Source organism: Ovis canadensis, chromosome 2 (genome assembly GCF_042477335.2).
Source record: "Ovis canadensis isolate MfBH-ARS-UI-01 breed Bighorn chromosome 2, ARS-UI_OviCan_v2, whole genome shotgun sequence".
NCBI lineage: Eukaryota > Metazoa > Chordata > Mammalia > Artiodactyla > Bovidae > Ovis > Ovis canadensis.
The window spans coordinates 238404358-238430845 of NC_091246.1; the positions used below are offsets into that span (position 1 = coordinate 238404358).

Here is a 26488-nt window from a genome sequence, read left to right on the forward strand (position 1 = left end):
GGAAAAACTTATTAAGCATCCCTGTTTTTATTTTAAGGAGCCATGACATAGGAGTTTAGACTTTTTAAACCTTTATGTTAGGGTAGTCTCTATTAAAAAGCTATTGGGAGAGTAGCTCAGTGAGCCAGAAAACTTTTCCTACTTCAGTGAAAAGACTGAGATCAGTAGGATGGTCTGTCTCAGCTAATATGCCCCTATCCACAAATCTTATATAATTTATAGATATCTCTGCCTTAAATTTCTGGTGATCTCAGGTAAAAATTTTCTTATCAGATAAAGCTTTTTGATTACCAGCAACAAAAACCTCTGCTGACCAACTTAAGGAGTTTATTGGAACTAGCTTATATAATTAAAGGAAAGCTGGTGAACTAGTTCTCACAAAGGTTAAAGCAGGGTGATTCTGGGAATCTTGGTAATGGGAACTAATGGAATGATCCCTTCGGGGCTCTGCTGTCAGGATAAATGAACTTGAAATGTTTTTGGTCCTTGGGTCATTCCGCTTAAGAAAGATTAAAATTCCAGAGGAGCATCTGATTGGCCTCTCTAGAGTCACTAACTTTTGCTTTTGACACCATTTTCTCCCACTTTCTTCGTAACCATGTTCCATTAGGGTCCTTTTTCTGCTCTGTGCTTCCTCCCTCAGTTCATAAGCATATTCACCTATCCTAAAAAGACTCTTCTTGCAGTTGCTTCTCTCTCTTAGTTGTTGTCATCTGTCTCCTCCCCTTCTCGTGTAAACTTATTAAAAGAGAGCTGTACTGTCTCCACTTTGTCTTCATTTCCTTCAGTTCAGTTCAGTCACTCAGTCGTTTATAACTCCCCATTATTTTATATCAGCAGGCAGCATTCTTTTGAAACTGAAATTGTGAGGTTACCACTGACCCTCTGTATCCTTTGATAATATTCACTAGGCCAAATGCTCTCCATGCCAACAGCACAATATATTTTGAAAGTACAATGAAAGGTTGGATTTTAAGTACCGTGTACCAGATAAATGGAGCCCGTGCTTTTTCTCTAGATCGTTCGGCATGGTGGCAGTCTAGGCCTTGGTTTGGCTGCCATGGGGACCGCACGCCAGGATGTGTATGATTTGCTAAAAACAAACCTCTATCAGGATGATGCTGTGACAGGTAAGTGATTCTTTCCAAAGATGACATACTGTAGGATTAAGTAATGTAACTGTAACATTTGTTTTCTGCCTATATTTTGTGGTCTCTTAAAAATCTAATAGATTTCTCTACTTGTAGAGGGAGTTAATTTTGCCACATTTATCAGATTCATCGTATAAAAATATATTTTGTGATATATAGGCTTCTAAAAATAGTGTATCTCGTGTGTATGTCTGTATTACTGACTTTTGCAAATAGAAATTTATTAGCGCGATCTCCTTGTATCCTGGGACTATCTATGCTGCTTGGTGATAATGTAGAAAAAATATTGCCATAGTATTTCATTTGAAATCACTGCAGGATTTCATGATGTATCCTATCACAATTTAAAAGGAAAATAGGTATAAATGTATGGATGGACTTCCATATAAACTATCCTTCTTTATATCTGATGATTTGAAAAAAATGCTTCAGAAGCTGATGGTTATTTTGATAGCTATTAATAGTTCAGTTCAGTTCAGTCGCTCAGTCGTGTCCGACTCTTTGCGACCTCATGAATCGCTACAGCATGCCAGGCCTCCCTCTCCATCACCAACTCCCGGAGTTCACTCAGACTCACGTCCATTGAGTCAGAGATGCCATCCAGCCATCTCATCCTCTGTCGTCCCCTTCTCCTCCTGCCCCCAATCCCTCCCAGCATCAGAGCCTTTTCCAGTGAGTCAACTCTTCACATGAGGTAGCCAAAGTACTGGAGTTTCAGCTTTAGCATCATTCCTTCCAAAGAAATCCCAGGGCTGATCTCCTTCAGAATGGACTGGTTGGATCTCCTTGCAGTCCAAGGGACTCTCAAGAGTCTTCTCCAACACCACAGTTCAAAAGCATCAATTCTTCGGCGCTCAGCCTTCTTCACAGTCCAACTCTCGCATCCATACATGACCACATTAATAGTTAGCACTTCCAATAGAATATGTTTTATTTATATACTTAACTCTTATTATTTAATGTTTTGCTTTCTACTCACTAGGGGAAGCAGCTGGCTTGGCCCTAGGTTTGGTTATGTTGGGCTCTAAAAATGCCCAGGCTATTGAGGACATGGTTGGCTATGCACAGGAAACTCAACATGAGAAGATTCTCCGTGGTCTTGCAGTTGGCATTGCGTTAGTGATGTACGGGAGGATGGAAGAGGCTGATGCTCTCATTGAATCTCTCTGCCGTGATAAGGTGAGATCACATATTATTCATCCTTTCCTCCCTGCTTTTCCTCACCCTTCAGTTATTATATCCAACATTTATAGAAACACTTAACCTTGACTAGAAATTATCTCTGTTCCCATCATAACTCCTAGGTACATTTATCGATGAAACTTCTCAAAAGATATATAAAGCCTAATAAAATTTAGGCAAGAAAAACACTGATTAGAAGAGGTGAGCAGGACTAATTTGAGATTAAGACTTCAGTGGTTTTCAAATAAGCAGATTTAGAAAAGTTCTTTAGAAATTGTAAGTTGATTTATTTTACAAATAATGTTTTGGGGATGATTTCATAAACATTTGATGGGATACAAAGTTTGCTTCATTGTTTTTTCATCACAAAACAGTGCCCATCTCTGTACTTATTTATTTGGATGTGTTTTTTTTTCCTTTGCCTTTTGTCTTGTTTTTGAAAAACTGAAAAGTGAAAGTTAGTCACACAATCGTGTCCGACTCTTTGCAATCCCATGGACTGTAGCCTGCCCAGCTCCTCTATCCATGGAATTCTCCTGGCAAGAGTACTAGAGTGGGTTGCCATTTCCTTCTCCAGGGGATCTTCCTGACCTGGGGATCGAACCCGGGTCTCCTGCATTGCAAGCAGATTCTTTACCAACTGAGTCACGAGGGAAGCCCCTGTCTTGTCTACCTACCATATACAATATAGTAAAAATTGTTTTACTGTTGTAAAAACAAAAAACAAGATGTGTGTGTGTCTCTTGTTTTTACAACAGTGAAACGATTTTTACTATATTGCATATAGTAGGTGAAAGTGAAAGTGAAGTCACTCAGTTGTGTCCGACTCTTTGCGACCCTGTGGACTGTAGTCCACCAGGCTCCTCTGTCCATGGGATTCTCTAGGTAAGAATACTGTAGTGGGTTACCATTTCCTTCTCCAGGGGATCTTCCAGTACTGTCCTCTGTAATCTGACTTTAAAAAATCCACTGCTATAGTTTATTGATAAAACTGCTAATTATTTTGCTCAGCCATCAAACTCCATATCTCTTCCACTCATTGCTCAGTGCCCAAGAATTAAGTGATAAGGTAAAAAGCAAATTAGAATGTAGAATTAGAAGCAGGCTTCTTTGTTGTTTGACAAATGAAAGAATCATAGGGCAGTTGGTATTGGGCTTGAGTTTATACGTCCTAAAAAGTGTGAGGCAGCATAGGTATGTTACACAGAATACTGGGAATTAAAAGTAGTTAATTATTCCCATGTTAGAGCCTTTAGTTTCCCCATTCCTTTAGAAAACTACCAACCACAAAACGGTTCTCTTTTAGTTCATTTTCTGCCTAAAACCAGCTCCCCTTATGGATGCAGCTAAGCCTGTAAGAAGTTACTATTTGAAATAAGTTGATGATGTTGAATTATTTCTTAGGATCCAATTCTTCGACGATCTGGAATGTATACTGTAGCCATGGCTTATTGTGGCTCAGGTAACAACAAAGCTATTCGACGCCTGCTACATGTTGCTGTAAGTATTCTAACCCTTTCTTGTATAGAGATGAAAGGGAAAGTTTGCAGATGGACCCTCAATGTGTTGATGACTACAACACCCACAACCACATAGTCACCACCAGTGGTCTCAGATTCATATTCTCTTCCACTGAATACAGTCAGCCATAACCGAGCACCAGGTTCACTTAGCTTTTCCAGGTAATGGTGTGTCTTATTTGAGTAGAAATCCTTAAAGTCATTCAGGGCAACTTCTGGAACTTTGTTCCAAGGGAAACCCTCGTTAGTAAGAGACAAGACCATGTGAATGTGTGCAGCTACCCCAGGGTAGGAAAATCTGATGAACAATAGAAACAACTTCTTTTTACAGCCTCTGAAGTTAGCTTCCAGGTAACCCTGAGGGACATGCTCTGTGACAGGAGACACACTGCGCAGGAGAGCCAGTGCCCATGTTTTTCCACTCATAGTCACCCAATTCAGGTGTAGTTTTTCAATAATGTTGTCTGATGACACAGTGGACATTCCCTGTGTCTCCACCCAGGGCGTTTCTACCATCTTGGTGCTGGGAAAAGGTAGACCCAAGATCATCTTCCTATGCAAGGAAGAGTTTAGTACTGTTAATATTGTTTTCTTCCTAGAGATGTTCACATCACATAGTATTTATTAGCAATTTATTATTTATCAGTGCAGCATGTGGTATGTTCTAGATGTTTGTATTTTGCTTAAGTTTAGGGCATATTTTTTTTTAAACAACATTGACAGAACGATTAGATTTTTGGTGTGGGCCACAAATGCTATGGGTACAGCTGAAATAATCTTTAAAACTATCCCTGGATCTTAAACTTCACCAAGCTGTAAAGGCTTTTAAGTCTTGAAATGAAGAAATTCTCAGTTGAATCTTTCTAAATTTGGGTAAGACATTCTAATAGAGGAATACAGTAGTCCCCCCGCCTTATACATGGATATATGTTCTTAAACAACCAATGGATGGCTGAAACCATGGATAGTACTGAAACATACTGTTTTTTCATATACATATATACATCCATACTTGTTATAAAGTTTAATTTATAAATTAGGCATAGTAAGAGAATACTTGAATTGCCAGTATCACTACTTCTGTGCTTTGGGGCCAGTATTAAGTAAACTAATATAACCTTTATTAAGTAAACCATTATTAAGTAAATTAAATAATGTAAGTTTACTAAGTAAACTTAGCCATTATTAAGTAAACAATAATAAACTTTAAGTAACCATTATTAAGTAAACTAGAGGTTATTTGTGACCCTATGAACTGCAGCCCACTAGGCCCCTCTGTCCCTAGGAATTCTCCAGGCAAGAATACTGGAGTGGATGCCCGCCTCCAGGGGATCTTCCCAACCCAGGGATCGAACCCAGGTGGATTCTTTACCAGTTGAGCCACCAGGGAAGCCCAAGAATACTAGAATACTGGAGTGGGTAGCCTGTCCTTTCTCCACGGGATCTTACCAACCCAGGAATCGAACCAGGGTCTCCTGCATTGCAGGCAGATTCTTTACCAGATGAGCTACCAGGGAACGCTATTTGAATATAAGCACTGTAAAACCCCGTGGATCTGATAAATGAGTGGGTTAACTAAGTGATTGGTGGGTAGATAACAAATACAGCTTGGATACACTGACCAAAGGGTTATATCCCAGGTGGGACAGAGTGGGACAGCATGAGATTTCATCTTGATACTTAGAATGCATGCAGTTTAAAACTTGTGAGTTATTTCTGGAAATTTCCATTCAATAAATAAATTCAGACCACAGTTGATTGTGGGTAACTGAAACTGCTGAAAGTGAAACTGTGAATAGGAAGATAGCTACGGTATAATATACAAATAAGATCTAATTTACATTTAAATGATGTGAGCCACTCATATCAGTTTATTCTAGCAATAGAATGCATATAATATAATGATTGCAGTAATAGAATGCATGTAGTATATAATATAATCATCCTTTGAAATTTTTCCTAGGTAAGCGATGTTAATGATGACGTCAGGAGGGCAGCAGTAGAATCACTTGGGTTCATTCTCTTCAGGTAATAATTTCTAATTTCTGATTCTGTTTATATTCCGTTTCTATGTGTAATTAGTAGTTACACAGCAACTAACTCTCTGAGAAATCTATCTAAGTTCAGAATGTGGACCATTTAATAATAAAATTAGTGTTGTTCCTCTGAAAAAGAAGCCAGTATGTTTCGAGAGATTGGGATGCTATCTGAGAAGTAGTAGTCCACTTCTCATGTATTGATATATTGGTAATTCAAATGGGATGCTATCTTTCATACCGTGTAGAGTTCTTGAAGCTCTTTAATGAGAGTGAAAAGTAATAGGCTTTGTTAAAATGCAGAAGAGTGAAAATTTTGCAGATATCGAGATGCCTGTGGCATTATAGTATGGTTGTGATCTAGGGGACACACTCTGAAACCAACCTGACAGAATTGAATCTTGGCTGTGCCACTTACTGAGTCACTCAAACTCTGAGTGACTTAGAGCTTGTTACTTAGCCTCTTTGAATTTCAGATTCCTCATTTGTAAAATTTAGTAAAAGAGGTAGAGTAATAGTATCTAAGACTTTTTTGACAATTAAGTGAGTTAATATATCTAAAGCCCTTAGAATGGTATCTGGCACTAGTAAGTGCTAGTCAAGTGGGTGTGAGCAGTGGCAATTGTAATAGTGGCGGTAGGTACAATAACACCTCTTAAAATAGTTCTGCTCTCTGATCTCGCATAGTTTCTTTCCCCTAAGGTACTTTAAAGTGCAACACAGGAAAATTAAAAGTACTTCTTTCAGCTCTTTTTTTGGATACTGCTGGATATTGGATATTGTGATGAAATTGCACTGTAATGTAGGGATGGGAATCTGAAGGAACAAGTAAGATGAGTTTCATGTTCTTTTAATCTCTGGTACAGATTTTCTACCCCAAGTTCCTGGAATGAACCTTTGTTGTAAAGATTGTAATGTAATTCAACAAATATATATACATATATATTTTTTCCAACAAATATTCATTCAACATCCACTGAACTGGTTAGAGAACCATCTCTAAGATGCAGAGTTCGCCATTTACTGCAGACACTAAATACTTTTTTCCTATTTTGGTAAAAATGTTGGCTAAAACAGCAAAGCACAGATCCATATAGCATGCTAATAGGTTTCTCCTTTCACCAGTCAGTTTTTTTGAAGGAGGTTGTTTAACAAAATACTAATCTCCTTCAGTGTATTATCCTCTAACCCTCATTTGTCCAGCTTGTTCACAAAGACACTGGAGAGCTTTCACTAAATCCTGAAGATGTGGTATTTATACAGATCTGGTTTTCTTGCCTGGGAAATTCTATGAACAGAGAAGCCTGGAGGGCTACGGTACATGGGGTCGCAAAAGAGTTGGATATAACTTGGTGACTAAACAACTAGTCTGGTACCTCTAAAACAGAGTATGTGGTTAATTGGTTATTACTGATTTTAGTAAATTCATAGAAGTATCAGGTGTTCATTGATTTCTTTTCTGAGATCTGATAAAACCTATTTGTATTAAGCTATTTCGTGTTTTTTCAGAAGATCTACAACAGACTCCACAGTTTAAATTTCTTGATTCCCATCCCTTTTTTCTCTTTTTGAACGTTAGGATATTTGCTACTTAAGTTCTTTTGTACCTTTGCCATTTTCTGTTTTTCCTCAGATTTGTCAGGGATGGTTCTATAATTATATTCATAGGTTCTATTTCAGGGATGTGATTCATTTAGGTTAGAGACTTGAACCCATTTAAGTTAGCCAGTCTCTTCACCTGTTTTACATTTTGATCAGTTTTAACATTACTTTTTCTGGTCTAAAAATCATTCTCTTGAGACAAAAGATGGAAGCAGATTAGAAGCTGAGTAGTTCTGTTTCCATCCTTTTGTCTTTGGCATATCATTCTAGCCAACCTGTGATGCTAACCTTTCCTTAGTTTTGCTCTAAGTTTAGACACAATATAAAAACAAAAATAACTCAGTCACCTCGTGTGTATATTCTGCCACACAAGAAATTGAGTAACTGGTTTTTTTTTTTCCCTTTTTAACCTGACCATGCTTTGATCTCTAATTAACAAAATTCATTTCTGCTGTTGTATTTACTGTAGCTCACACATGTGGTCAGTTCCCAGTTTCAGCAGCAGATGTCTTCCCTGAGCTGCTTTAAGGCTTTGCTAAGGTCTCTACCACCAAGGCTACTACCAAGGATACTCAGATCTAGCTAATGAATTATGTGCTTTTTATTTCTGAAAGGCCATTCAGGGTTTTGGTGTGTGTGTGTTTCCTTCATAATATGATTCTTATAAGAAGTAGAAACTAGAAAAGATGTTAGGAATGCTTTTGTCTAAAACTTCATGGATGAAGAAAATTAAATGTAATCAACTTGTCTAAGGTGCTGCAAGTTCGCAAATTATTAATAACTAGTAAATGACGCAGATTGGATTTAGTCCACATCTAGCAGTGCAAAGTAAAATGACAAACAGATGAATAAAAAATTACGTGCCAGAAGTTCAACCAACTCTTTGAGCAAGCTTGGGCAGCCACGATCTTATTTACAAATTCATTAAAGTTTAGGTTCCTGGATTAAAGTCCCATGCCTCCAGTTTACACATGCTCTTTGAGAAACATAAGGTTCATGTACCCAAGACTGTTTTCATTTGCTTTTTCTTCCTCTAGTAAACCGGCCTCTGTTCAGTAAATGCCTGGTATGAGCCATTTAACAAACAGCTGTAATTCCAAGATCCAGTTCTTTGGTGTGATATCCAGATACTCTCCTCCCTACCCCTTCTCATCAAGACAGTTTCCTGATCAGTGCAAAATTGTGGCTACATTTAACGAAAGTGAAAGTGACAGTGTTGTTTACTCAGTCATGTCCGACTCTTTGTGGCCCCGTGGTCATAGCCCACCAGGCTCCTCTGTCCGTGGAATTCCCCAGGCAGGAATACTGGAGTGGGTAGCCATCCCTTTCTCCAGGAGATCCTCCCGACCCAGGGTCGAACCTGGGTCTCCTGCATTGCAGGCAGATTGTTTACCATGGAAAGCACCAGGGAAGCCCACATTTAACTAAGCCAAACTGTAAATGGCAATCTTAGCTTATCTTCAGATGTGATCATTATTTTATACTCTTTTTTTTAGACCTCTTATCACTGTTGTTCTGTGTTATGCCTTATGCTTTTAAGGCCTTGAAGACAAGGTTAATGCTTGTTTGTTTTGTTTATTTCATTCTTGGCATAGCTTTGTATGCAGTTAGGAACTAAATAAATTTTTATGGTAGCATTATTTTTTTGTATGGTGACATTGTTTTTTTCTAAACCACAAGTTTATTGATTTAATAATTTTATTTCATTTGATTATCTTAACATTTAACCAGTCTGCTGGATTGTTTTAATTTTCAGCTATACAAAAATGATTTTTTATTAATAGTAGAATAATTTTGCCCAAATAAAGAAAATTGGATAATCTTAATACAGAATTCTTAATTTAAAGAGATGATTTTTGATACATGATATAATGTTCTTTATATAATTCTTGGTATATTTATATTTTCTTCATCATCTTACTCATCATTATATTAAAATTGTGCCATTACTGCTATACATAACTGATTTGCTCTTCAGTTTTGTCACCTTCATTTTCGGTGAGGAGAAGTGTATCTAGTAAAATGATGGATGAAGACTGAATGGTTGAGCCTCGGAGCCTCATTGGGCTCTGGTACATGGCAGGATTAATGCCATTTCGCATTCCATGTTTCATAAGAAATATAGAATTCTCTGCCATTGGATTCCGAAAGTAGATATTACTGGAGCATTTTCCAAGGGTTTTTACTGATGTGGGGGCTCGGTAATTGCAGGTGAGGTACCGGCCAAATGCATCCCGGAATGTCTTGTTGAAGAGAGTGTAGACCAGAGGATTCACCCCTGAGGAAACATAGCCTATCCACACAAATATCTCCAGGAGCATGTTGAGAGTCATCTGGTTGCACGAGTCACATAAAACTAAAGTTACATTTGTAATAAAAAAGGGGCACCACATAAGTAAAAAGAGGAAAAATACAATCCCGAGGACCTTTGAGGCTCTCTCTTCATTGGAAATGGTCTGCACTGACTTCTTTCCTACTGTGGACATTCTTCGCATAAGTATGTCAGCTCTTGCATTGGGCAGAGTTTTGTCCTTGTGGAAGCCATACAGCATTGCTACTTTTTCTGGTGATGAGCAAGGTGTTTCATCCCTTTGGAAAACTGTGGACACGGTCAACCATGTTAGGCGTTGAGGTGGCTTGTTTTTGACCAAGTAAGCTTTCTTCTGTAAAGCATGGATAGTGAGAAAGTAGGTGACAATCATGATGGCCAGGGGTGTGAAGAAGGAAGCCAATGAGCCAAAGAGCATGAAACTGCCAAAACGATCCTTTGTCAGCCCACAGGTGATGTTGTTTGGGTTAGCCACATCAGTTTCTATCCCTTTAATAGGAACTGGAAGGGCAATGCCTAAGGAAAACAAGATAAACTGAGTTATGACCTTTGATTAGATCCTTTTAAAGTTTGTCTTCCAGACATTTCACGATTAGTATATGTTAATTCCTGGTACCCGCAAGGCAGAATCAAAGCACTTAATAAATGGAAGATTTGACAAACAGAATCTAAGTAGGCAAACCTGCTGTTTTTAAAGAGACTCGTTAGTGGTTTCAGTTGTATAACTAAAGCGTCCCTAAAACTATATTGTACCCATGATATAGAGAATGTCTTCATTTATTCTCCACTTCACAGTATCTATTTTTGTTTCTTGAGCTATCCCAGGTTAAGGAAAGGAATATGGGAGAGAAGTTGCTTTTTTCTTAATGTCCAATGTGATTGAGCTCAAAAGACTTAAGAATACATTCATGCAGTATCTTTGTTCTGAGTTGATACCTATTTAATCTCTGAAGTTACACAGTTTCATTTAACAGTTTATCTTCTGATATTTGTGAATGTCTTTTAACTTTTTCTTTCTGACTTCTTAGGGAAAACTAAGGGTTCATTGTTTTTTATTAAATGCTACTTAAGAGTTTGTGGATCATGAAATTTATTTTCAAGATTGCATTTTCCTCCATTAGAAATGAAGGAAATATATTTCATGCTAATTTTCTTACACTTTAAATATTATGAAGTAGGTATTTAAATATGATCTTGCTTATTAGTGAAATAGCTTTTTAGAGAAGAGAACACAAGTGTTGGCCCTAATCCTTTCCCTTTGAAACAGCAGATATTTTAAAGTAAGTCTGAGTTAATTGATCTTTAGACGCATCTAGGATTCTTGAGGTATCATAGGATTCACTTCTCTGAATCTGAACATATTCCTGTCATCTACATCGCCTTTTTATTGTAGCGTAGAGACCTTGACAAGAATGTATTCCTCAATCCCTTTCTAATGAAGGCCGCTGCTTTGTCTGCTTTTTCTCAGGTACACCACCAGAAAGATGATCTGTATACTTTCTGTTCTACACTAGGGGTCAACAAACTGTGGCTCAACAGCCAAATTTGGCCTGCCTTCCATTTTTGTAAATAAAATTGTGTTGGAACACAGCCATACCTGTTGTTAATATATGGTCTGTGGCTGCTTTTGTTCTACTGCCACTGAGCTGAGTAGTTTTGACAGAAATCACACAGAATCTGTAAGACCAAAACATTTACTCTCTTGCCCTTTGCGGAAAACTTTAGCTGGTCCTTCTGTCCTATTACTTCCAGTAACCATTACACTGTTCTCCTCCCCACCCCACCCCCACCCCCGCAAAAGCACATCTCTTTCAAAGCCTATGTAAGCTATTTATACTGTTCTCTATCTGGATCCTCTACCAACCTCCAGGAGATATTGTCTGTCTTCCTTAATGGTTTTAGCCCTTTGCTATAGTTTTCTCTCCCCTGTTCCATTCTATCATCGTCCATAATTTCATCCCATTGATGATTCTTCTAACACCCAAGTTTATATTTCTTGAACTCTTCACCTCCAGTTACTTGTTTGCATTCCTGAAGCCATCCATAAGTCCTCTTAAAATTATCCCATATCTAAAATCGTGAACGGTTATTTCCCTTTCTTGTCCTGCTGCTCTTCGTTGCTGTAGAACTTCTTTTCACAGTTATCTTGAGCTCTATCCAGTTCATCCTTCTCTTTTTCCCACATTCCGTTAACTCCCATGAAGGCTCATGTTACCTTCTCAATCAACTTGTTGGTCAGTAACCTTTGTCTTCTCTGGTATTTTTTTGCACCTTACCCTGTTACTCTCCTTTCAACCTTACTGTTGTCAGGTGTTACCTGGGATAACTAAATCCAGAAGAAGAAAATGAGCTCTTTTCAGCACATTACAGAGTTTAAAAACTGAACTAACACCGTTATCTACCTTTTCTTTTACAAAGTTGTTAAATTGTCATTGGTTCTACAGCATAGAGTGTGATGAACTGAAAATGGCATTGATCTTGACCTTTGTGCTTAAATAAGTCTTTAAGCCAACCTTTTAAAACCTCTAGGTTTCTTTTCTCATCTATAGAAGGAAAAAATAGGTTTGTAAGATCCCTTGTAAGCTGTAAATCTGAGGTCATCGTTTTATTCTTTTCTTCCTGTGTACTTAGTACTTACTATTAGACCATCTTCCTGAGTGAAAAGATTCTTTTTCCTATTTTTATATTCTTAGTGTCTAACATATAAGCACTCTATAATATAATTTGATCAGTTTTGTCAATATAAATTCATGTCATCCAGGCTTAATCAAGGTACAGCTTCTACCAACAGGCTCTATATTAGCTTGAATATATATTTCAGTTTCAAATGTTTTAATTCTTAAGGAACCGTTTCTCCTATTTTCCCTCCACCTTTGCCCTGTCCCCCATTCCACCCCTTGCTTCCACCCTACTGCAACACACACGTTTCCCTTTCCTTTTCTCTCATTGCCCTGAGCTTACCAAAAAGATAGGGGGTTTTTGACATAACTTCAGTTTTCCTTCTCTCCACTTTAAATTTTGGCAGTTGTCACTCATTATCTCTGATGCCCTTTCTGTAGCTTCTTTTTTAGGGCCCTCTTTTGTTCTATCAATCAGCCTCTTTCCCCAAAGTTAGCTTTTTCTCACTGCTTGCAGATAAATAGACTTCTCCTTGACTCTTAATTTCTTCCCAAGCCAAAGTAGTAACACTCCTTACTTTAAACTCCAAACTTTTCAAAAGAGGGTTGGTCTTGGTATCTTTATTCCAAGAATATGTAGGTCATTTTCAATATTTTGCTTTCTTGTTTGTTTTTCCCTAACCCCCAGTGTCTTTTTTTTTTTCTCAATAGAGAGAGAAGTCACATCTTTACTTGATTTCTTTCTAGTGTTTCAAGTCTCTCGATTATTTCAAGTCTCTCTTGATTTTTTTCCTCTTTGAATTTTCCTTACTAGGAGGAAGTGAACATACTGGACATACTGTTAATGATCATAGTAACTGTTGTGAATCTGTTAGTTTTTGTGGTACTAACTTATAAAAGATTTGAGTTACCATTTATGCTTTATATCATGCTCAGATACTCAAATATAGCAGCTATCTTTGAGTATTAAAGATGGGCACGGGGCATAAAACAGTTAAGAAATATAATTTCTTCCAAAAATTATTTCTGAACATCATTTGTATCTCTTAACATTTCTAATTAAACACTTTGAAGGACTTCCTTAGAGGTCCAGTGGTTAAGACTCCACACTTCCACTGCAAGGGGTACAGGTTCAGTCCCTGTGGTTGGAGTTCTAAGATCTCACATGCCATGCAGTATAGCCAAAAAAATTATAAACGTGTTCAAAACACTTAAACAGACACTGATGTGTCTAGTCTGTATACATATTAATTTCCAAGGTAACCAAATGAACTTTGATAGCGACATAAAATGTTTTCATTCTTTTTTCTCATTTCCTATTTATTTTCTTAGGTGTGATTTAAGATGCGTGTCATTTTTTGCTGTTACTTTAATAAAATTTCAGGATTCTGTATGCTACCTAGGCCTTAATGATTGGTTGACAAATATGAAAACTTTTTCAGATTTAGTCTTCCTGCATGTCAGCAAGCCATGAACTTTTCTGCTTTTTCACCCTTTTTCTGATACGATGGTTTAGAAGCTATATGATGAATGTAATGTTATGAGGAGTTTGTGTTGCTGTATCACTGTCTACCAGGCCTGATAATCTCCTAGCCAAAAGGAACCAAAGGCCTGTATACCCCACCCCACACCCTGGCATTCCCCACGTACCTATTGAAATCAACCACACCACGATAATCTTGATTAATGCTGTAGCTCGTGAGTTACATTGATTGGCCTGGATTGGCTTTTTGATGGCTATGTAACGATCCACTGAAATGGCGCAGAGATGCAGGATGGATGCAGTAGAAAAAAGAACATCAAGAAATAACCAGGCAGGGCATAGAACAAGTGGCAGGGGCCACGTAGCCTCTGAAAGAAAGAAAAAACCAAAAACATATTCTCCTGCAGTTTCTTTTTTAACTGATACATGTTTTTTAACCTTTTTCAATATTCATCTGAAATTTTATGACTTAACTTCCAAGAAGACTTCAGATAATAAAGGTGACGATATATATATACATTTCTGTAGATGGTACCTTTTAAATAGATTTTGTTTTGTATAGTAATTACAATTCTTTCTAAATCAGTTTAGCATTTTTATCATTATTTTGACCTTTGCTCTTTTGTCTGTTTCTTTTGTAATATTTAAAAAATGTATATAGTGTTACAGCTTAATTTTGCTATTCTGATAAAATTTATTTTTAATCTGCTGTTTAAAAAAAACAAACACGCACCTTTTGCCAGATAGAGGAAGCAGTGTAATGTGGCATAAAGAATATTAGCATGGCAGTTCAGGCCTGGGATTTGGGCTCATTTCTGGCATTAACTAGCAGCAGCAGTATGAGCCTTGCTTATAGCAAACTCTAATTTGGTGAAATAACTAAGTGGAATGACTTGAGTTTTCCTTTTGACAGAAATAGTTCTGAAATAAAGTTTGCGAAAGGAATGGCTGTAGGTTATTCCAGAGAAAAGTGGATTGTTACCCTTCCTTCACTCTAAGCACTTGAGATATAATACAGATTTTTGGTTTAAAAAGAACATCTCATTATTAGGCATGGTAATTAATTTATTTAACAAACTATTATTTAAAAAGCATTTATTCTATATCTGATACCTATACAGTCTTAAACACTTTAGAATATTAAATTTTTTTAAAAATTTCAGGTTTAGGGTATGCTATTGAATATTCTATGTAGTTTTCTAATAAACTTACTTAGAAGAGTATCCATACATATATGAATTTGATAGACTATATATTGTACATATATACTCACTACTATATTTTTTTGCAGTTTTAAAACAACTAAAATTTATTATAGCATTTGCCCTAGAGTATTTCAGTTAGAATCCATTTTATAAACACAAATTTTAGAACTTTCTACAAAAGCACATTGCTTCTGTGTAGAACAAATGCCATAGGAAGCCTGAGGGGTGGAGAGAGGTTAGTATTCCAGACCCCAACCCACCCCCACCCCGCCAAAAAAAAAGACTATAATTTAGGGAAAGATGTTTTAGATAGACTTGATTTTTTTTTTTTTTTTTTTTTAAGAATCAAATAGGATCTCAGTGAAAAATACTTGGATATTTCACCAAAAAAGCTAGCAGACCGGACAGATGCTCCCATTGGTACCTTCTGCTTCCACAGTTAGTATGTAGCATTCCTAACAGGACTATTAAAATATTTTTTAAATCAGTATGAGATTTTTTTTTTAATTGAAAAAGAATAAATGATTCCTTTGTACTTGGTTCCATCTTCAGCAGATTCTTTAAAAAGGCTTTAAAGCATCAGATGGAGGGAGTAATTCAGACTTTTAAGTAAATTACTTTAATCAGGCTTTTCCTACTTCATTGAATTGGGGTGGGGATAAGGGATGGAGATGATAAAATTTAGTCACTGAGCTGGAAGGGACACTGATTTTGCAGATGGGTAAAATCAGGTACAGTGAAGTCTTTAAATGTGAGAGGGAGCATTTATTAAAATTTTACTAAAATGTAAAATGTTAATTGGAAGTGTTCTTTAGGACCTTGCTACTCAAGATATGCTCTTCAGATCTGCAAGGATCAGCATCACCTGGGAACTTTTTAGAACTGCAGGCTCTTGGGCCTCATCCCTACCTGCTGCATCAGACTGCAGGTGAAGGAAATACCTTAGGTGATTTGTATGCAGATTAGTGTTTGAGAAGCACTGCTTTCTTGAAAAGGTTTTTTATTGAGTTTGCTGACAAAGGATAGACGCTCAGAATTCCTCATAAAAAAACTTAATGGGAGACTGCTCAAAATAAACAAAAGAAATAAAATATGGCAGAGATACTTGTGTTTAGGAAGAATCTAATCAGTTAGATTTTCTCCCTCTTAGCCGTGGTGTTCAGTTTTCTTTTTAACTAGCGGGAAAGGACCTTGAACAGTCAAAGGCAGCAGTGTATTCTTTGACCTGAGCTTAAGGAAATTAATGGCCTAAATAGAGCGAAAAGAATCATGTATGTCTGAGATAGTTTTGCAGTGGAAACTACTTAAAGTGAGGCTGCATTTTAAACTGTCCTGAAGTTCAGGTTTAGAACTGAGCAGCAAACAGAAAAATACTCGAATCTAGAGCTACAGCCAGAGATTCTGATCATAGTTAAAGATTTTAAAAGGCAGAAAATTAAGGTCTTATGTCTTAGGCTTCCTCTTGTAAAATGCCTGCTCTCTATCATCTTTTAAATGGGTTGCTAATAATTTACACTTGCCTATTTAGCTATTCTAATTTTGGATTGTGTTCTTTTCAGTTAACGTCTGGAAAATTCTGGTCAGAAATCTAGTAGCCGTGAGCAGCAGGCCACAACAGAACTCATATTAAAAGTACATATCTCTGGAATTAAACTGTTTGACCTACATACTTCTAATTGTGAACTAAGAGGGAGAGCTCTTTAGTGTTGCTTTTAGCTAAGCCTGTGAAGCCTTGTTAGCTTTGTTTTCCAGCAAAATGACTCTACAATTTTGGAGCAGAAAGGGGTTACTAAAATTAATGCAGATCATTAGAATGTTATTGCTTTAGTCAGTGCAATTCTTAATCAATTACAGTAGAAATGTTGAAGCATGATAGAGAATTTTCTTTAAGAAAGAAAGAGACTGAGATTTAGGATTAAGAGTGATAGATCTTTTTGTTTAACCTTTATGATTCCAGGTTTCATGAGATACTAGTGAGTACGCTGTTTTTATGAAACTAACAAATGTAATAGATGATTGGGTTAAATTAAAGAAATCTTTTATACAAAGCCAAAATAATTGCCTAAGTAGAATTCATGTAACATAATAATTTATGCAAGTTAAAAACAGCTCTAGATGTTCTCAGTTTATAAAAGGACTTTTCCTAGTACAGATATTTTCATTCTAAAATTGTCTTCTCAGTTAGTATTAATTTGACAGGCTCGAGGTCAGGAAAGTTTGTTATTACTCAGAGTAACCAGAAAAGGTTTTAAAGATTTATAATTTTATTTATTTGTTATATTATGTCTAACATTTCCATAAGAATATAATGTATTATTTAAAATGGAAGTTAAGATTTACATAAACAGAAAAGTGTATCTAAGAATCTAAGGGAAATAAGTTATCAGATACTTAAACTAAATTAATTCCTGAGGCTTTATTTTTTTAATAAAAACTATTACAGAAGAAAGAAAACATTTAAATTATATAATATGTATCATTTAATATGAAATATAACTTTTAAACAATATTGGGTTCTGCCTTGTCCCTAGATAAAATTCTATGGCCCTCCTGTTAGATCAAGTTATTTAAGATAAAAATGTTGCCTGCTTGCCAAATAAAACAGTTTTGGTTGATACAGTTTCTCATTTCATTTGAGAAAGCAGAGTAAAAGAGGTTAAGAGTGTGAATTCTAGAATTAGTTCTCCTAGGTTCAGATCATATCATTTATTTATTCCTGTGTCCTCTCTTGTAAAATGAGGATGATAATAATACCATTTTATAGAGCTGCTTTGAGGATTAAATACAGTGATACATGTAAAGTGTTTAGAACAACATCTGGCATGCAGAAAGCACCCAATAAATGTTAGTTCTTATTGTTTGGCAGAAACTAGCCAACTAATCCAGCCATTAAAACCCTCCCACTTATAAACAATGAGCCATATCATCAGTATAAAATCAGTGTTTGTTCAGTGTTTGTCTTCCTGCCTGTGGTAGCAAAACACATCCGATTAAAATGAAAACTCTACTTTGTAAAAAGGGCATGAGAACATGTTTAACTGTTCAACTTTTAACTAAATTTGTCATGAAAGTATGCCTTTTACTAAAGTTGAATTTTAACTATATCGAATATGGCTAAGAAGTATAAATAACCTATGTGCATTGCCATGCCTTTTTTGTTTTGTTTTCTTTTGGGTGAGTTGTTTGTTTGTTTGGCTTTCTTTTAAACTGGTATAGAAACCTGAATTTTTAAACCACAAACTTGGCTTCTTGATGACATAGACTAATTTTCATCTGAAACCTGCTTATCCTTGTGGCAAGTTTTTAGTTTGAAAAGCTGAGTTATGCTGTTAGTTTGGAAAGTAATTGACATTAATCTCTGAATGACATAAAAGATTTCCCTCTTGAGGATTTAAAGACTATTTTAAAGCCATTCCAAGGGGACTCTGTTCATTGATGTACATAGTTCTTGATACTGGAGCAGGACAAGTCCTAAATTGCCCTAACGTCCAAAAAGGACATAGTTTTCAAGTATGTTTTTTTCTTTAATCTCAGAAATTCTTATGTTTCTATATTTATCTTCTGGAAAAGACAGCTAGAGCAGTGCTTAAATTTTTATTACAAAGCTTCTTTGTTTTTGTTATTGTTTTTTCACTGCATTTGAGCATATGAAGGATCATGGGGTTAAATGTATAATATAGTGTTATTAATATTTCAAGTGATTTAAAACTTGTGAAAATTTTACATTGTTTTTTTTTAATTTCCATTTTTCAGAAAGAAGTGCCTTTAATTGCTTTGTTCCCTTGTTTTTTCACTGTATAAATGAATAACTGATTTTTTTCTCTTTTACTGCTATATGTTTATTTCATCTCTGGTCAAACATCTAAACTAAATATTGTATTTAAGTATATAAACCCTTTGCATGTTGTACAAATACTTGCCAATTATTAGTATATAATACATGCTGGGACCTACTTGAAAATTTTGCAAGATAGTGGCAGTGGAAGATTTAGCATAGCCATTTTACACACAGGGTGCTTGAGTTCTGATATGTTGTTAAGTGACTTGCCTAAGCGAATACAAGAGAACCAGGATTCAAAGCATATGGTATCTTGCTTCAAATGAACCCCCATATTTCAGCCATTTTATATGCCCACTTTCAGCATACCGCAGATACTGTTTCAATTTACAGATTATGAAACATTGTTTTAAATTTGTTATAAAGAAGCCAGTAATGACCAGTGGATGACCAAATGTCTCCCTTTACATTTTAAATAATTTGTTTAATGGGAGAAGAAAAAGTTCAGAGACATTCTTAAACTGTGAATAACCTGTCTTTTTTATACTGGCATATGATGCTCTTTTTTTCCTTTGAGTTCTACTCAAATATGTCTAACCTCAGCATCTTCAAGCCTTATATTATAAGCCACTAATTTGTAATCATGGTTTTTAAGAATTATAGACAAGACAGTGAAAAATCTAGAAAGTAAAGGTTAAGTCCAATGCTCCCAAGGAGGAAGAAGTGACAGAAAAGTTAATGTAGCCACAATTTATTTGAAAAACGGTGTTATATCAGTCATTATAATCTTGGTAAAATAGAAATTCAAATATATAATCAAATATACAAACTATTGGTTAGATAAAATGTTACTCAGTGTAAAAGCCACTTTAAAATTGTCAGTGCTGTCCTTTTTTTTTTTTAATTTAATTTTGTTAGAATATAAAGTTTCAGTGTTACTTTCTTTAAATTTTCCTAAGATAACTGAAATAACTCCTATCACTAATAGTGGTAGTTAATTTTTTTAAATTTCCATAACCAGGGATACTTTTGTTTGTACAGACTTCAGAAATTCTGAAGATTTTTCCTGTAATGAAAGAAAAATGCACAAAATCTACCCCTGCATTTTAAAGTTACAGAAATTCTTATAAATGCATTGATTTAGTTAACACATGAAAGGCTATTTAAAAACTCACAGTATTTGAACTCAGGTCCCCATTTATAATATATGAAGTTCCAAGTTTATGAATGTATCCTTTTGAAAGCTTTTAAGAGGGCAACATGCACTTTCTCATAGAAGTAGAATGTTTTCAATAATGAATTAATGCAGTAATATTTTAAATAGTGGTTCCCAGTTTAGCTTATTTTTAAAAATCTACTAACCTTTCTATGCAGCTTAATTACTGATAGCAGAAATATTTGGGGCTATGAAAGTTTATTTTGTAATTAAAAATTTACATTTGAAAGAACAAAATGAAGTTAAAAGTGTATATATATAATAATTTTTTAAACATAGATAGGAAAATGTTCTACATATTGTATGTTAAAATATGTTGGATTTTCTGCTCTTATAGCTAAGAATATCTTGGGCCCCAAATATTTAAATATAAACTTAGTTTTCAGCTGCTGTATGCGTGCTGTTTTCCTGTGAAATACATGGGATTATCACTGTTACCTGCTTTTGTATTTTGTTTATCAGCTTTCTTTAATGTCATGAAACTTTGCCTTTTAAGATTCCTTAAACTGTCTAACTGTTGGTTAAGTATCTACAACAGTATTTTGCAAATACTAATAGATGATTGATATTTATGAACTCATGGATTTTAAAGTTAAAATACATTTCAATCTCATTTATTCAACATAACATGTCAATTACATTTTGTTGTAGTTGGGATGGGCATTTTAACATTTTCTGTATGCCTAACAAAGCACAATTTAAAGAGTAACTTCACACATTAAACTATTGTGCACATGGAGATAAGAATTTGAGTTGGTGCCTGTACAATCTTTATAAAATATGCATAAATGTTCCTACATAATCCTCATTTACTTCTTTTAAACTTTATTCAGAATTAAGATTGTTTAGGCTCTCCTATAGAGTAGATTTCTCAGTAATTTTCCATGATTGTGTGTTGCACTAGATTTTTACAAACTTACAAGAGAGGGGATAGATAGCGAATACTAATGATGAGAGAGTCTTTTAAAGCAGAAAAGACATTACTATTTGTCTCGCCAAAGAATTTAACACCTAGCTAAGAATGGGAAGTTTTAGCTTGTCACCATCTGATTGTATTTGAGGTATTAATATTAGATACCTTTCTATAATTATAAACATGTAACATTTAACCTGAATACAATCAAATATGCAATCTAATTCTAGTTAACAAATTTTACTTCTATAACCTGAAATATTTTTATCTTCACCATATAAGCAATTCTAAAAAGCTCTATTTGCTATAAATAATCATCTTCTTCAGCAATTAATGAATGGACTATCAATTTATGTCAAGCATTAAATAAGTTATATACCCTCTTAATGCTGATTCTTGAGAGCCTTCATAATCCATCATCAGAATTGTATTTACCCAAATTATATAACTAGAGATGTTATGCATGAATCATAAACTACTTGCATCATTTTAATATCATTTTCTTTTTTATTATGACAAACTAAAATTTTAGTTCTAATTATGTTTTAAATTATTGTAATAACTCAGAGTTGGTCATTTATTTTAATAACTTACAGGTCTTATTCTTCTAACATACATCAAGGACATGAATGGTCAGAAATCGTAAAAATTAAACAGATGGATAATCTCTTGGGATTTTCTGAGCCAGACCATTCCTTCAGCAACTAAACATAATTTTTTGTTAACACAACACATGTGTAACACTTTAGTTTAAGTACACAAACTATAAAGAGCTATAGCAAGACTTTTCAGAATAATTCCAATTGAAATTTGAGTTTAGAGATTTATATTGGCATTTAGTGATTCAGAGATATTATTATTAATATTTAACCCAGCACATTAACTGTCACAATAGTGTTCTAGCTGTTGCTTTATCAAGAAAAAGAAGTGCTAGTAATGGGATAAAGTATAGAGTCATCTGTTCTTCACAATAAGTTTTAGGTAATACAGTCAGAATATATGAATATTGCTAACTTGGATGACTTCTTAATGATTGTTTTAGGTGACTGAGAGGGAATAGAATTGTTTAAGAAATTATTTTTTGCTCTTTAAAACTGATTATCAACCTTAGAAAATGATGAAAAATGAGGGACTGCTTACTCCCTGTATCTTTAAATAGTCCAAATTCATATGTAAACCCTGAATGAGTATCCATTTCTCTAATAGTATATCATAGTTCTGTGGTTCGATGGCAGGAACAAAGTGAAATACTTACCAAACATTATTGTTAAGAGGGCAATCGGCATCACAAACAATCCAACCAGCAAGTCGGCCACTGCCAGGGACATTAGGAAATAATTGGTAGCATACTGCAACTTTTTCTCCAGTGAAACAGCCAGAATAACAAGGATGTTGCCACCAATTGTGGGTATTATCACCGTGAGTATCAGAAGAGCTGCCCAGCGCGGCTTATTTCCCTGTTCCTCACCAGTCTGTTTCATTTTCTCTGGTATCGATTCTGTCTGTAATCCAGACCAGTTAGAAGAGATTAAGTGGTCAAATGAGCTCTGCAAAACATGCCCAGGACTTGTGTGTTGCTCGAATATTCTAAAAGAGAAAGCCATTCGCTGTTTTTCTTTGATTTGATCTGATTCCGGACACTGATCAGCATGGTCAGTAGCTAAGCTGGTCATCTGCTTTTTTAAGGCTTTGTACCCATGCCAAACACTCAAGGCCAAAGTTGACTCCTTCCTTAAAAAGAGAATTTCAAGTTCTATAAAATGAAAGTGTACATACATCTGTCCATGTCTGTAGGTGAGGCCCGAGTGGTTAGTATTCTGCAGAGGCTCAGGTTTCGGAAGGCTTAGTGAAAGAAACTGATAGCTGTGGGGAAAAAAAAGACTATTTTTTGGTTTCTCTCTCTCCCTTTTTTTTTTTTCTTGTTGTGGCAGAGTCGAGTTTGAATTTGAATGCCAGAGAGTTTGCCCTAAATATAAAATATATCAATTGCATTATTTTCTTTATTTCTTAATAAAACCCAGTTTTAAAAAGCAGTTGAATTTATTAGCAGTCTCTTCCTTCTCCATAGGTCTCTTGTGCATTTGTGACAATACAGCCAGTTCTTATAATCATATATATGCCTAGTATGTTCCAATTAATGAAGTGGGAGATACGTTACTTTTTTCAGTGGTATAATGAAAACCTAGGGTGTTTCCTGACCCTTGATTGTTATTTTACCTTTACTTTATAATATGTACAGAAGATTAGAAACATCCAAACAACAAACAGAACTTTTCATACACACTGGCCTTCTACCTAGAAACACTCCAAGCCCCCTAACCCCCCCCCCCCCCCCCGGCCCACCATGATTTACCAGCATAGGAATCCTTATTTGTAATTAGATTTGGTCTGATCAAGTTTATTTTAATACTCATATAAATGCCATTTTTATAAAACATTTTTATAACTCATTCTAAAAAACTGGGGTTTCTAGAACTCCTTTATAGTTTGAAAGAAGAGGAGAAAGTATTCCTAGGATCCAAAAAATTGTTTTTACTTGTTTCATCTTTCAAAGAAAATATCTGTTGCTGCACAGATATTTTCCGAATTTATCACTTTATGCCGTTTGAACCAGTTATTTTTTTAAGTAGTAATTTCTTTTTTCTTAGCCTTCCCAGTTTCTGAGGCAAGGAGGGAAGGCTAGGAGGAAGATTAAATCATTTTTTCATAAAGCCTTGCAAATCCCACATTAAAATCTTCCCTTTAACATTTGTAAATTTTTCATTTTGGTTTTTAAAGCACTGAATAGAAATAAAAAATTATGGTAGCAGTTTTTGAAGAAAGAAAAGGAAAAGCCTGTAGATTAACCCTATGTTTATCTATTGGGTACTTACCTCTTATTTGTGGGTTACTCTGCTAAGCATGTCATCTGATCTACTCAGGAGACCTGCTTGCTGCTGTGGTGGGAGTCCTCCTCCCGTTGACTTATTCTGAGCCTCCAGCACTGGTGCTTGAAATCATACAAATGTGTTGTGTAGCTGTAAGCGTGCCAAGGAGGTTGTTTCATTTTTAGAGAGTAGCAGCATTCATTATAATTCATAAAATCACCAGTTAAATATGTTGAACCAATTCATGATCCTTATTCAAGTTATATTCTTAAGAGCTGTCTTTAATTTGGGGGACTGTGATAAACTCTGTCATTATAGCTTAAGATAATTTTGTTTACAGTTAACCCTAGGCTGTTTTTCCTAATTGAGAAAAAATAAGATACAGCCTAGAGATACTGGAGCTTTAATTCTGTGGAGATTCTGCCCAGTGAGCCTTAAAGTGATTTCCAGAGTTTTAATTTCTACCAGTGAAACATGTTTCTTATGCAGCTTTCATGCCTTTGTTGCCGAACATAATTAATTTGCTCTGATTACAACCTTATATAGAAGAACACAGGAAGGTTTGAATTCTACATGCATATATAAGTTTTAGAAGAGATGTTTTCATTGCTTATTTTTAAAAAGATGAATTTGGCAGTTGACTCTTGGCAGTTTTTTTTTTTTTTCCTTACCCCCTATGGATATATTGGGAAAAGTATATGATAGGTAATGAAAATATATTTCTGCCTTATTTTAGAAAATTAGCATAGAAGTCTTAACAGCTATGCTATCTAAGCATCCTTAAACTAAAAGACTAGCTTCGTACTAGAACTTCGGCATTTTCAAAGCTTCCCTTTAAAAGATTATGTAATAGGGGACTTGCCTGTTGGTCCAGTGGTTAAGAGTCCGTGGTTTCAATGCAGGGAGTGCAGGTCCGATCCCTGGTTGGGGAACTAAAGATCCCGCATGCTACACAGAAAAAAAATAAAAGATCATCATAGATCACTCATATTTTTAAGTTATTTACTTACTTCTCTGTTGGCAGTAGCATTTATGCCGTTTCAAATTTATGTTCCTTGGACAGGACTGGGCGACTTCACTTTCACTTTTCACTTTCATGCATTGGAGAAGGAAATGGCAACCCACTCCAGTGTTCTTGCTTGGAGAATCTCAGGGACGGGGGAGCCTGGTGGGCTGCCGTCTCTGGGGTCACACAGAGTCGGACACGACTGAAGCGACTTAGCAGCAGCAGCAGCAGCAGCTTGTGTGAAAGTTACCAGAAAATATTTTGTTCAGTTCTACTGAGCACTTAAGATTTTATTCAATATTTGCTGCTTTATTTTAACTCAAACTTATTTTAGAAAAAAAATATTCACTAATAATTTTGGGTGAAGACAAAATAATCCTCAAGAACAATCAGATAAATTTTAATGTGCCAGAATTTCTCTTCAGGAATATGGAAATACCTTAAAATAGTGCTTTATTCTGAACCACAGTTTGGCTTCTGTGCTCATGCAGGCAGGTAGGTAGCTGCAAAATGAGTAATGTCAGATTGGAAATAGCATTATTATATTTAATGAAAAGACGTGTATGAAGTAAACCTTCATCAATTTGTGTTTACAGATAAGTGTTTTAAAATATTCATTGAGTATATTATAAAAATACCGACCATTATTATTATATAATTCTGTGTCAGTACTAACCCTTCTACCCACATTCACTCACTTCTTTTTTTAAACCTTAACTAAAAGTAGTTAAAATTGGTTCCTAGAATGTTTTTATTTTATATTTGTATTTTCCATTAGCTTAATGGCTAGGGACCATAAGTAGTTAGAACAACTACTTATTGTTGTAGTTAACAGCAACTTTGAGTTATTAGAAGCATAACTGACAATCGAGAGAAAGCAAAATAATGATACTAAATGAAAGAGTAGATGAGTCTAACTGACAACTAAATCTGTGCTCTTAAACCTCATGCACATTAGGTCACCACTTCAAATCTTTTTTATACTAAACACACACAAAAACTTGTCTTTCCCCTGTCTTTAATGAAAAAAACCATTTGCCCATGGTAGTAAATCTAAGCAGTACAAAAGAATATTCAGTGATAAATTCACTCTTGAGACAGTTTTAACAAACACATTTCCCTCTCTTCTCCAAAACAGAGTAACAGATTAAAAGATGGACGGCTCTTTGGTAATAGTGAATAGGGCCAACTGAAAAAACAGGAATTAAAAAGAACAGGCATGTAGTTCTATTCAGAATAGAGACTTGTAGCTCTCATAACTCAGCCCTCCACAACTCTTGTGTGGTATGGTAATCGATATAGTGATGACTATAACATATTTAATAAAGCTTCAAATGAAAGTGAAAGTTGCTCAGTTGTGTCCAACTATTTGCAACCACATGGACTGTAGCCTGCCAGGCTACTCTGTCCATGGAATTCTCCAGGCCAGAATATTGGAGTGGGTAGCCTTTCCCTTCTCTAGGGAATCTTCCCAACCCAGGGATTGAACCCAGGTCTTCCTCATTGCAGGCAGATTCTTTACCATCTGAGCCACCAGAGAAGCCCAGGAATACTAGAGTGGGTAGCCTATCCCTTTTCCAGT

The 26488-nt window shown here is 35.5% G+C and overlaps 2 protein-coding genes across 6 annotated transcripts in view; one reads left to right on the plus strand and one right to left on the minus strand.

The window, feature by feature from the left end:
- PSMD1 (proteasome 26S subunit, non-ATPase 1) overlaps window positions 1–26488 on the plus strand; it is an 83288-nt gene that overhangs the window by 19849 nt on the left and 36951 nt on the right. For both annotated transcript variants that reach the window (XM_069578519.1, XM_069578518.1), the window contains exons 13-16: window positions 1019–1130; window positions 2134–2330; window positions 3738–3833; window positions 5817–5881. In XM_069578519.1, coding sequence (XP_069434620.1) covers window positions 1019–1130; window positions 2134–2330; window positions 3738–3833; window positions 5817–5881 — 470 coding nt within the window. The remainder of the gene's footprint in view (window positions 1–1018; window positions 1131–2133; window positions 2331–3737; window positions 3834–5816; window positions 5882–26488) is intronic.
- Window positions 7446–25104, minus strand: HTR2B (5-hydroxytryptamine receptor 2B). Of its 4 annotated transcripts, none has more exons than XM_070292280.1 (5): window positions 24763–25104; window positions 23907–24050; window positions 22289–22896; window positions 14089–14289; window positions 7446–10336 (listed from the first exon to the last, which is right to left on the minus strand). In XM_070292280.1, the coding sequence occupies exons 3-5, from the start codon at window positions 22809–22811 to the stop codon at window positions 9444–9446; spliced, it is 1617 nt and encodes a 538-aa protein (XP_070148381.1). In that variant the 5' UTR covers window positions 22812–22896; window positions 23907–24050; window positions 24763–25104; the 3' UTR covers window positions 7446–9443. The 4 variants fall into 4 exon arrangements, with proteins under 4 accessions (XP_070148381.1, XP_069434708.1, XP_069434710.1 ...); XM_069578607.1 differs by having other exon boundaries at window positions 22289–22535; window positions 24763–25003; XM_069578609.1 differs by having other exon boundaries at window positions 22289–22620; window positions 24763–24988.